We start from the raw sequence: 12,954 nt of genomic DNA, 5'->3' as shown, positions 1-12,954 counted from the left end.
TTTAGTCTTATTATCAGAATTTGCTAAGTAGAACGTGGGATATTTGGGGTGCATGAAGGAAAAGATGTAAGATTTTGGGAAGTGTGTTTCTTGTAGAAACAGTATGTCAATTTTATGATTATGGTAGTATTGGAATATTTTCTGGCGTTTAACAGGGGAATTGAGTCCCTGTACATTATGCGAGGCAAAGCACAGGGTGGGTGTATAGGTGAAAGTGTCAGCCATGGAGCAGTGTAGAAGAAAACGCCAGCGATCCCCAGTCACCTACCTTACTTTTGAAGGATGATCCAGAGGCAAGAGGTGTGATGGAGCCTATCAGAGCGTATTCTCGAGTTCTGCAGACGAGCGAGTCCACAATCAGCACTGAAACAAAAAAAAAGTTAATAAGAGACAATGAAGACAGAAAGAGTGGTTTTTAACCTTTGGCTTTTTTTAAATTAAACTGTTTTAAAGTGTTTGTCTCCTAGATCTGGAACATGGTCTCTGTTCCCCACTGACGGCAGCTCCGAGTACATACCCCTATCCAAGCATACCCGCACATCTCCCATCACCACCATAACAGCCTGAACTCTCTCTGACCCCAGAAATTTGTTCTATGTGCTGTTTTTATACCGACTATGCTGCTGAAATAACAATATTCTGAAAAGTTCTTGCGCATAATTTACTTGTTATACAATTTCTTAAGCAGGAGTTCACCTTCCGAGAATGTTGAAATCGGAATGTTTTGCCATTAAGTTCAAACTTCAGGCTTAAGGGAAAAAGCCACCAATATTTTATATTCTTCTGCGTTAGTACCGTCAGCAGGGGCTTAAGTGCTCGTCTTTTCTGAATGGTGAAAGGGGAGATATCCGCAAAAATTTGTACCGAATGTCCCATAATCTGAAGTTGCGGGGTGTTGCAGGCTCTCCTCATGACTTCTTCCTTTATGTTGTAGTAGTGTGGCTTCACCACAATGTCACGTGGTAGACCATCTGATCGAGGGGGGCCCAAGGCCCTGTGGGCCCGATCCAATTCCAGTCTATGGGCACAAACGTCCGGGATGAGGTGTTTAATAAGAGCGTGTACCGCGTCAGGTATGTCTGTGATGGTCTCAGGTAGGCCTCTGATCCTGAAGTTGAGCCTTCTTGAACAATTTTCAAGGTCATCGATTTTAGCCATGGCCCCCTCCAACTGATCATGCAGGTCCTGGAAGCGATCAGTGTTCTGGTTTACTCGATCGATCGTGGAGTCCACTTTAGTTTGAATTGATTCAATGCGAGTGCCTAAGAGGTGTAGATCAGATTTAATATCTGAGGTAATCATGACTGTAGTTAGTGAGATTCCCCGATCCAGCATTTCTGCAAATTTGTTAAACATCAGGGAAATGTCATGTGGCTGTGGGGAGAGCTGACCTCCATCTTGGAAGTAAAAGCCAGGCTTAGGTGACGCTGCAGCTGAGGGAGACCCCAGCATATCATCCAGTGTCTGATAAAGAAGAGACACTGTGGTGGCTGGAGAAGTCGGGCTCCCCATTAATGGCAGGACTGGGGCCCCTCCACATACCTCCTCCTGGAGAGTCTCCCGCCAGGGAGATGCGGCAGGCATCCCTGGGCTAGCCGTATCGTGAGGCAGCCGCTCCGCCGCCATCTTGAGATCCACAGCCGAATCTTACAGGGAGGGAATCCGTGCCCGTACGTTGCCGTACGCTGAGTTCCCCAGTCTGCGGTGAGTCCTCAAAGCAGCCAGAGGGTTCAGGGACCTGTGTCGGGCAGTTGGGGTGTTCGTTCCCGCTGCTAAGGGTGCCGGTGATACGAAGCAGGACGGAGCTCTGTGATTACGCGGCCATTACACAGAGCGCCGCGCATGCGCCTTCGAGAAGGTAATTTTTAATAACATTCATTCAATTACAATATGACTTAACCAATTGTATACACTATATTATTATTATTATTATTATTATTATTATTATTATTATTTATTTGCTCATTACCCTTTAAGTGCTTCCTCTACAGAGTGAATAACTGTAATCTATCAGTCCTCATAGCTGAGATCCTCTGTCCTCCTTTTTAATTGTGTTGCCCTTTGCTGAACTCTTTCTAATTCATCAACATCTTTCCTGAGGTTGGTGACCAAAACTGAACTGCATATCCAAGATGAGGCTGAGCCAGTGTATTGTAAAGGAGAAGAATTATTGATTTATATCTGTAACGTTCGCATTTACACGTAGGAGACTGGAACAAAGCCATTTACAGCTTTGATTCAGTCTCTCTCTGCGAATCAGGTCTCCTGGTGGGATGGGAGACTTGGGAACATTGGTGGAAGACGGCGGGAGGGGGGACATCCCCTCCCGCTGTACCAGAGAGAGGTAAATGGGCGTTTGGCAGCTTTAAGCCGCATCTGTTGTTATCCCTAAAGAGCCGACAGCCTGCCCTAAAAAACGGTACAGGGTTGATGCCTGCAGCTGCATAATAATCAATCTATAATCAATAACTTTTTAAACGTTCTATATACTTGTTACCTATAATCATTTCTATATTTTTTTTTAAGCTGTCCCGCTATGTAAAAGAAGTCCAGTACAAAGATCAGAATGGCGAGGTCATGATTTTCAATGATAAAGGAGAACTGCCCAGACCACTGGAAATTGTAAATTGGATTCAAAAAATTAAAGGTAGAAATATCACTGATTGTATGCTTGTGGGTCACTTTGATGGATCCCTTTCAGAGGGTCAGCAACTTACACTAGAACCAGAGCGAATAACATGGAAAGGAGACAAGGTGAGTTACACTGGGGAATCTCACCACCAAAACTTTTCCCCCTCTGTGAAGCATGGTGGAGGTAATATATTGGTTTGGGGCTTCTTTCCTGTCTCTGGACTTGGACAGTCTTTTGTCACAGAGAGCCAAGCATGGCGATTAAACTGTTTGATTAACAACACCAGAATCCCCACCAACTTGTTTAAAACAAGCTGTCACACAATTGTCATCTAGTGGTGGTAGTGATACTACCACAAACTTTTCTATGAACAGGGGAAGACGTGTGGGAGATTATTGGCCAGAGCTATCCATACAAAAAGAGCTAATACTAACATCCACACCATAAAAGACTCCCTAGGCAAGTCAAGCTCAGTTACTGCTGATATTGCATCTCAGTTTGAATGATACTACACTGAACTTTATAATCTACCCCGCCAACCCGAAGTAGGCTCAGGCCACAATCCAAGAAAAGCCCTCAATAAAGACTTCCTAGAGAAGTTTAGCCCTAAACCCATCTCTTGGGAAGATGCTCGCGAGCAAGACAACCCCATTTCTGAAGAAGAGCTCAAGAGAGCGATTAAGCAACTTGAAACGGGCAAGAGCCCTGGTCCGGATGGCTTCTCGGCTTCCTACTTTAAAACATTTGCAGACATCCTCACAGCCCCATTCCTAAAGGCCTTTAACTCCCTCACTTCATCATCCCTACCTTTCCACAGATTGGTGGAGGCGCACATCACAGTCATGCCAAAAGAGGGGAAGGACGCCACATTGGTTACCAACTACAGGCCAATCTCTCTACTTAAAGTAGATCTTAAACTATTTGCAAAGGTTTTAACTAACCGGTTATTACCCCTCCTACCCTCAATAATAGGATTAGACCAAGTAGGTTTTGTCCCAGGTAGGGAAGCCAGGGACAACACTATTAAAGCGGGGGTTCATCCTAAAAAAAAATTCTAATGTCGCGTACACACCATCACTTTTTGTGATGAAAAAAACGACATTTTTAAAAACGTAATTTAAAATGACCGTGTGGGGAAAACTTCATTTTATGTCTTCTGAAAAACGTAAAAAAAAAATCGAACATGCTTAAATTTTTTGTGTCGTTTTTCATAACGTCGTTTTTTGTGTCATTTAAAATGATAGTGTGTGGGCAAAACAACGTTTTTAAACCCGCGCATGCTCAGAAGCAAGTTATGAAGCGAGCTTGAATGGAACAGAGTGCCGTTGTACGTGCTGAACGTAACCGCGCTTTGCTAGAGCATTTTGAAAAAACTATGGTGTGTATGCTACGTCGTTTTTTAAAATTAAGTTTCAAAAACGTAGTTTTTTTTCATCACATAAAATGTTGTTTTTTTCTATCACAAAAAACGACCATCTGTATGCGGCATTACATTACATTGAGCTGATTTCTGACACTGACAGTATGCTGATCTTTTTTTTTGCCGTACATACCGTTTTATCGCGATTTTACCCCCCGAGTTCCGGGTAGTGAATCCCGTGGGAGTGGGCGTTCCTATTCACAGGCTAAGTGATTGATGTGATGACAAAAGCTTCCCACCGGCACATAATGCGCGCCACGAGTTGCCAAAAGAAGCCGGACTGCGAGTCGGCTCTATACATTGACTGCGCACCGACATTCGGCTTCTTTTGGAAACTGGTGACGCGCATTATGCGCCGGTGGGAAGCTTTTGTCATCACGTCAATCACTTAGCCTGTGAATAGGAACGCCCACTCCCGCGGTATTCACTACCCGGAAGCCGGGGGGTAAAAAAGCGATAAAACGGTATGTACGGCAAAAAAAAAGATCAGCATACTGTCAGTGTCAGAAGTCAGCTCAATGTAATGTTAGAATTTTTTTTAGGGTGAACCCCCGCTTTAAACCAATAAACTTAAACCATTGGTTATCTACTCAGAAACACAAAGGTTTCTTTCTATCGCTGGACGCGGAGAAGGCATTTGACAGGCTGGCCTAGGACTATCTAAAGGCTGTATTGCGCCACCTAGGTCTACAAAATCGAATGTTTAACATTATCATGTCCTTATACACTACGCCAACGGCTAGAGTCAGAGTCAATGGTCACCTGTTGGATGCATTTTCCATCCGGAATGGAACGAGACAAGGATGCCCACTGTCCCCAATTATGTTTATTTTACCTTTAGAACCCTTCCTCCGTTGCTTACGATCAAATGAAAACATAAAAGGCATACCTATAGCAGGACGCACCTACAAACTAGCGGCTTTTGCCGATGATATCCTGTTGTTCTTAAGTGACCCACTAACTTCGATCCCCAACCTTTTAAGAGATTTTGATCTGTTCCAACGTATTTCTAACTTAAAGATTAATTTCTCTATATCCCACGCCCTCAACATATCCCTCCTGAAAGACTTAGTCACACAATGCCAAAATAACTTCCCCTTTGTGTGGAAGCAAGATTAAATCACATATTTGGGTATTCAATTGACCACACATATGCCAGACCTATACACAAGAAACTTCATACCACTAATCCGCACTATTTCACACGACCTGAGTAATTGGAATAAACCCCAGTACTCGTGGTTTGGTTGTGCGGCCATCCTGAAGATGAATATCCTTCCCAGCATCTTGTACTTATTGCAAACGATCCCCATCAAGCTTCCCTTAACCTTTTTCCAGACATTCAAAAAATTATGTGTACAATTCCTATGGAAGCACAAACGCCCAAGAATACGTTTTTATCAACTCTCAAAACCCAAAACCAAAGGGGTAATCGGTCTCCCGGACCTAGGAAATTACTCCAGAGCTTGCCATCTGGGGAGAATCGTGGACTGGACAGTACACAAGAATGTTAAATATTGGGTGGGGCTAGAAGACTCTTTGTCGCGTTTGTCAATAAAATCTATCCCCTGGATTCTCCCATGCCACACCCCCAAGATCTTAAAAGAACTTCCCTTTATCAATGTCACCCTGAGCCACTTTAGAGAGGTCTGTAAGAAACTCAAAATTTCCTCCAATCCAGGGCCCCTCACACCTGTACAATTTATTCCAGCTTTTGCCCCTGGGATGTCCAACCAATTCCTTGAGGGTTTATGGCCACATAAGGAAATACTAGCTCACCACTTCTTCAGAGATGACTCCTTTCTAGACCGTAACTCACTCCCAACAAATCTAAGCAACAACCCCTTTCCCTATTGGACTTACTTCCAGATACGCCACTTCCTTAAAACATTGAACAGAGACTCATGCGTTTCTCGAGCCCTAACCTCATTTGAAAATCTCTGCACTTAATCTACACCGCAGCAACATATGATTTCTAGCATCCATTCCATGCTCTTTGCTCCCATCTCCCCCAAAGCCAGGAAAGCTTGCCTAACATGGGAAAGGGAGCTACATCTATCTGAGGAGGACTGGGAACACATCTTTACAATAGCACACAAAGGCTCACTCAATGTTACGACACAAGAGAACAATTATAAAACCCTTATCCAATGGTATCGAAAACCTTATCTGCTCAACAAATTCAATCCAGATACATTAGAGTAATGTTGGAGATGCTCAACTGAAACAGGTACACTCTTACACATTTGGTGGTCCTGCCCACTTATTCAGACATTCTGGAAGCAAGTTCACGACATCACCTCACAAGTGACCACATATTCTCTAGACTACAATCCAGCTCAGCTCATCCTGCACCATTCCTCAATTTCAGCTCACTCATATAGGAAATCTTTGGTTGTACATATGAATAACCACTTAAGGACCGCTTCCTGCACATATACGTTGTCAGAATGGCACGGCTGGGCACAAGCATGTACCTGTATGTCCTCTTTAAGTGCGCAGCTGTGGGTCGCGGGCGCGCGCCCGCGGCGCGATCCGAAGCTCCGTGGCTGCGGGACCTGAGGACCCGATCGCCGCTGGAGTCCCGCGATCGGTCCCCGGAGCTGAAGAATGAGGAGAGCTGTGTGTAAACACAGCTTCCCCATTCGACACTGTGGTGCTGTCATTGATCGTGTGTTCCCTGAAATAGGGAAACACGATCAATGATGTCACACGTCCAGCCCCGCCCCCTACAGTTAGAAACACATATGAGGTCACACTTAACCCCTTCAGAGCCCCCTAGTGGTTAACTCCCATGCTGCAATTGTAATTTTCACAGTAAACAATGCATTTGTATAGCAGTTTTTGCTGTGAAAATGACAATTGTCCCAAAAATGTGTCAAAATTGTCCGATGTGTCCACCATAATGTCGCGATCACAAAAAAAAATCGCTGATCGCCGCCATTAGTAAAAAAAAATATTATTAAAAATGCTATAAAACTATGCCCTATTTTGTAAACACTATACATTTTGCGCAAACCAATCGATAAACGCTTATTGCGATTTTTTTACCAAAAATAGGTAGAAGAATACGTATCGGCCTAAACTGAGGAAAAAAAAGTTTTTTTTATATATATTTTTGGGGGATATTTATTATAGCAAAAAGGAAAAAATATAGATTTTTTGTTCAAAATTGTCGCTCTATTTTTGTTTATAGCGCAAAAAATAAAAACCGCAGAGGTGATCAAATACCACCAAAAGAAAGCTCTATTTGTGGCAAAAAAAGTACGCCAATTTTGTTTGGGAGCCACGTCGCATGACCGTGCAATTGTCAGTTAAAGCGACACAGTGCCGAATCGCAAAAACTGTCCGGATCCTTTACCTGCATTTTGGTCCGGGTCTTAAGTGGTTAACGCAGCTAAACTATGTATCCCAGCACATTGGGGCTCTTCATGCACCTCAACTACCTGTGAATGGCTTACCCGTGTAAGGAAAATAGCTGAAATGGAGGAACTAATCCACATAGCACGAGACACCCCGTTGAAATTCTCCAAGCCGCCTTGGCCTGCTTGACCCACTTCTGTACCACAGAGAGATATGCTTCCTTGATGAGTTTAAATCATCCCGAACCCTCCAATAGTCATTGAGATGCTCTATTTGACGATCTTTTAGGAGAACATTCTTCTAATATACCGCACATAACTCCCCTCTTTTACTCAAAAGTCGATCCCGGGAGGATATCCCTCTTAGCAGGGATCATTTCGTGAACCTCTACCTACACGCTGCGCCCTGTGGAGACCGAGGAGGTGACTCCCTCTGAGCTCCACCCCCCTTCTCTTGCTTCCTATCTTCACCTCCTCCTTCTCGCCTCCCCCTTTTTTGTTTTCTTACTTACTACTTTTTCTTTTTGCCCTAGCTAGGGTGACACCACCCCACGTACACATCCCCGTTTACACATTAGCCCCAGTGACTGACTGCTTCCCTTACTCTTCACACCAGACTGGATGATCAAGTCTGTCCCCTCATGCAATCTTACGCCATTTTAAGGATCCTATCTTTCCACAATTACTCAGATATAGACAGATGTTTATATATGTGTAAATTGAGTGCTACCTCTCCATTGAGCCCCACACCTGATAGGCTGTGATTGGGGTGACTGCTCTGTCTTTGTATAATTACAGACATGTGATGATTGTTTTCTTTGGTTATTGATTATTGGTTACAACATCTGTTTGGGTATATTCTCATGAATAAGGACACTCCAGTTCTATATATGTTCATGATGACCATTCACCTCTTGTTTGTATAAAAACGTGTATATTTATACCTTGTTCTTAATAAATATATATATATATATATATATATATATATATATATATATATATATATATATATATATATATATATATATATATATATATATATATATATATATATATATATATATATATATATATCATCATTATATATTTGATTATTTGTTGTGCTTGATGGGCTTAAGGTGTTTATTATTCATATTTGTTTTTTTTTGTAAATAGTGAGAAAATTTGGTGTGGAAGCGCACTGGAGTATTTTATTTGTTTAAATTGGAAAGACATAGTAGTGGAGTGCTGGGGGGAGGTGGATGGACAGAGAGAACAGTAAGGAGTGAGTTAGGGTCCTTTCACACATGTGGATTGATCAGGTCCGTCTGTCAGTTTTTCAGGCAGACTTGATCTGACATCCATCTCTATGGAGCAACGGATGTCAGTGTGGACATGTCCACTGACATTTGATTCCCTTCCGATCCACCAAATCCAGATGGATAGTGACCCTATTTCCCATCCGTCTGGCAGATAGAATCGGATGAAAATGGACAGGCTGTCCGTTTTCATCCGATCTCCCCATAGAGAAGAGCGGAGATCTGACAGGTCCGTCCCCGCTCGGTGAGCAGAGATGGACCTGTCATCCGCCAGCTCAGCGGAGATCAACAGAAGGATCCTTGCTGAGAAAGTGGAGTCTGTGAAAAACATTACTATGTGAAATACCCCTAAAGGATGGAGGTATAGATTGGGTGACAGAGAGATGGATGATGGGATAGAGCAAAGTATGGAGGGATGTGAGCGAGACAGAGAAATGGAGGGATGGAGTTATTGAAAGAAAGAGGGAAAGATGGAATAATAGAGGAATGAAAGTGATGGAGGATAGAAAAGGTAGAGGGATATAAGGAGAAAGGAGGTCTTTAGAATTGGGGACATAAACTCTTGTGATCCTGGCGGCTACCTGGGATTTCTGCTCACTTTCTGGGGTGACTATGGAACAGAAATTAAGGGGAAATCTCTCCAGTTGGACATGCGTGCCAAAATCTGATGGGTTATAATAACCGGCCCTTACTATATCAAAAATAACATAAGAAATATATATATACATTTTTACCTTAATGTCTATCATAAACCACATTACTAACTGCGTATTGTACTTGTTTGTAGCTTAAGAACTGAAATTTGCACTGAAAACTGTAATTTTGTAACTTTTAGAAAATGCCAGTAAAAACATGGCTGTGCCAGTAAATTTTGAGTTTCGTGTCAGTGAATTTTAGTCTGGTAGGTTGGCAACACTGCCACAGGTGCTCAGTAATCCTCTTCTTTATGTTCTTTTAATGTGTCTATAAAGATTCATTCTGTTTTTGTAATGACTGTCCTGTCTCACCAATGTATGACCCATGCTTGTACTTGCTGCACTGAGTGAAGTACATCCCATTACTGGAGGCCAAGCTGTATGATGCTGTAATACTGAAGACTCCTTTGTTTGTGTGACAATGTTTAATACATTTACTGTATATACTCGAGTATAAGCCAAGTTTTTCAGCACATTTTTTTGTCACCTTTTTGCACCTGATCTCCCGGACTTTGGGGACCCGGTAACAAACGTGGCACACATGTAGCCCCACTCTCCCTCTATAAGTGTGCAAAGTTTGTTGTCCGGGGGACCTATGGCCGGGGAGCACTGATTTTTCAAAACCGGGCACCCCTTCCATAGACTCCAATGTTAAACGGTCATTTCTCTGGTGACTTTGGGGACCCAGTACCGGCCGGTCGTAGGTCCTCTGGACCTAGAACTTGGCACACATGTAGCCCCATTTTTGTTAGGTTTTGTTCCCTTTTTTGATTCCCCATCCTCAGAATGAAGCTTCCTGCTGATTAATTGGTGTCTGAGGTTGGGTGGTTGCCTGAAGGTCAGCACTGGGGGTTGTTGGAATATTCCGTTCAGGGTTCTGTCCTCTGTTATGATGGGTTTCATCTATTTCATTATCTCTCTCATCCTTCTAGTGCCGGATTGTATGTGATTACTAGAGGTACACGGATATTTGTTTTCTTCTCTTTGTATTGTAGGAGATTTTCTCTTTGGGTTTCTAAGGCAGTATTTATACTGTACTGATAGTTTTGTTGCTGTAACCTTTCTAATGAAAGGATTCTGCTAGTACTTCTAGATGTTTATTTCTGTATTCTGGTTCAGAGCATATTCTGTGGTATCCAGACTAATGAAGGACCACCTTCTGGAATGGTCCATGTGTTTCCACCAAGGTATGCATTTTACATCATTGTAAACACCAGAAGCTTGTCTTACTTACACTATTATATCTGTAGTTTTTCTCTTGAATAGTCCATATCCTTCTATATTATCTCAGGTCCCAAGAGGTCAATGCTCCGAGGAATGTCTTCCAGGGTTCAGAAAATCTGTAAGAGAAGGATATCACCCATGTTGTTATAATTGTGCTCCATGTTCAGAAGGAGAAATATCAAACCAATCTGGTAAGCTTTATTTTTATTTTTAAATAGAAACTCTGATATTGGATTAGAAAATTAAAACGTTTACAGTCCTTTAACTTGATTTTGTAACAACTATACACTTTGCAGGCTGAACATCTCCATAAATTGTATGAAATTAATGATTACTGATGAAGCCTTTCTGGCGTTTTTTGGGTAGTGATTGTTGCACTTTTCTTCTACCGCTGACCTTTTTTGGGGTGTTGGAGGCTTTCTTAAAGTAGAAGTAAACTCATCTATTTAACACTCTCATTTCTATCACATGTCAGAATTGTAACACTCCCATTGGTTGTGCTCTCAACCAAACTGTCAAACCATCCAATGGCTGTTGTCATAACTGTGCAGCATCATGGCAATTGTAGATTAAACAGAGGCAAAGATGGCAGCTTCCTTGGCTGAAAATGATAGGGGGGTTTACTTATACTTTAAGCAAACAATGGGATATTGCCTCGTCCTACTCTCTTTCTGAGAAAACCTCCAACAGTTTTTCACTTCTCAAAAAGTAATGGTCTGAAAAATGATTAAACGGAAGAGGCCAAAACTGTAAAATAGTTCCATTCTCGGTATACCGTGCCTAATGTTATTTCACTTCTTTTTACTCTACAGACAGTGAACTCTGCAAGAAGTGTCCTGAAAATGAATGGCCTAACAAAGCTAAAACTATTTGTAGTGACAAGGTCAATGAGTATTTATCATACGAGGAGGATATTCTAGTTTTATTTTTTTCTATAACTTCAGTCATATTTGCTACAACATCTCTCCTTATACTTGGACTATTTGTTTGGTTTCGGAGCACTCCCATAGTCAGAGCCAATAACCGGAACCTCAGCTTCATTCTGCTCCTCTCCCTCATACTGAGCTTCCTTTCTGTATTCCTGTTCCTTGGCCGTCCTGTGGATATTACCTGTATGCTGCAACAAGTCACTTTTGGAATTCCCTTCACCATCTCAGCATCTTCTATCCTCGCCAAAACCATCATGGTCTTCATTGCTTTTAAAGCCACCAGACCTGGAAGCTCTTGTAGAAAATGGGTGGGAGTCAAACTTCCCAATACAGTCATGTTATTCTGCTCATCCATTCAGGTTATGAATTGCATTCTCTGGTTGTCCATCTCTCCACCATTTCAGGAGTATGACATGGATGCCTATCCTGGGAAGATCATCATTCAGTGTAATGAAGGGTCAGTTATCGGCTTCTACTCTATGTTGGGTTATATGGGGTTTCTGGCAGCTGTGAGTTTTCTTCTGGCTTTCATGGTGAGGACATTACCGGACAGTTTTAATGAGGCCAAGTACATCACCTTCAGCATGCTGGTGTTCTGCAGTGTCTGGATTGCCATGATCCCGGCCTATCTGAGCACCAGAGGGAAATACATGGTGGCTGTGGAGGTATTCGCCATACTGACCTCCAGTGCTGGAATATTATTGTGTATGTTTTCTCCAAAACTCTACATTTTACTTTTCAAACCTGAACTGAACACAAGAGGGACAATGCTGGGGAAGAGAATGATGTAAATGTAACACATTGATTCAATGTATAATGCTGTAGATCAGATTAACCACTTCCATACCAGGCACTTACGCACCTTCCCGCCCAAGCCAATTTTCAGCTTTCAGCGCTGTCGCACTTTGAATGGCAATTGCACGGTCATGCTACACTGTACTCAAACAAAATTGGCGTCCTTTTTTCCCCACAAATAGAGCTTTATTTTGGTGGTATTTGATCACCTCTGCGATTTTTTTTTGGCATAACAACTAAAAAAAAAAATTTTTTTTGTAAATAAGTAAGTTTTATCTTTCAATTACGGGCACTGATATGGCAGCACTGATGGGCACCGATGAGATGGCACTGATGGACATCGATGAGGTAGTACTGATGGGCACAGATGAGGTGGCACTGATTGGCGGCGCTGGTATGCGGCACTGATGGGGACACATAGGCGGCACTGATGGGCACTCATAGGCGGCACTGGTGGGCACTCATGGGCGGCACTGATGGGCACTCATGGGAGGCACTGATGGGCACTCATGGGCGGCACTGATGGGCACTCATAGGCGGCACAGATGGGCACTCATGGGCGGCACAGATGGGCACTCATGGGTACTTATGGGTGGCTC

General features: G+C 42.7%; 1 protein-coding gene across 1 annotated transcript; it reads left to right on the top strand.

Moving 5' to 3' along the window:
• The first annotated feature begins 2,132 nt into the window (after nucleotides 1–2,132).
• LOC120924607 (vomeronasal type-2 receptor 26-like) lies at nucleotides 2,133–12,387 on the top strand. Its single transcript, XM_040335637.1, has 7 exons — nucleotides 2,133–2,153; nucleotides 2,527–2,754; nucleotides 3,007–3,091; nucleotides 3,182–3,615; nucleotides 10,527–10,594; nucleotides 10,674–10,822; nucleotides 11,444–12,387. Exons 1-7 carry the CDS (start codon nucleotides 2,133–2,135, stop codon nucleotides 12,349–12,351), a joined length of 1,893 nt encoding a protein of 630 aa, XP_040191571.1. The 3' UTR covers nucleotides 12,352–12,387.
• Nucleotides 12,388–12,954: the final 567 nt, after the last annotated feature.

The sequence above is a fragment of the Rana temporaria genome, chromosome 1, assembly GCF_905171775.1.
Source record: "Rana temporaria chromosome 1, aRanTem1.1, whole genome shotgun sequence".
NCBI lineage: Eukaryota > Metazoa > Chordata > Amphibia > Anura > Ranidae > Rana > Rana temporaria.
This window is presented reverse-complemented; position numbering and strand designations above follow the sequence as displayed.

Bases quoted from the DNA above. Each gene is read 5' to 3' on its own strand.
- LOC120924607 (XM_040335637.1), top strand. From the start codon at position 2,133: ATGAGGCTGAGCCAGTGTATT. The intron at 2,154-2,526 runs GTAAAGGAGAAG...TTTTTTTTTAAG, and splicing joins TGAGGCTGAGCCAGTGTATT to CTGTCCCGCTATGTAAAAGA. The intron at 3,092-3,181 runs GCAAGTCAAGCT...AACCCGAAGTAG, and splicing joins CACCATAAAAGACTCCCTAG to GCTCAGGCCACAATCCAAGA.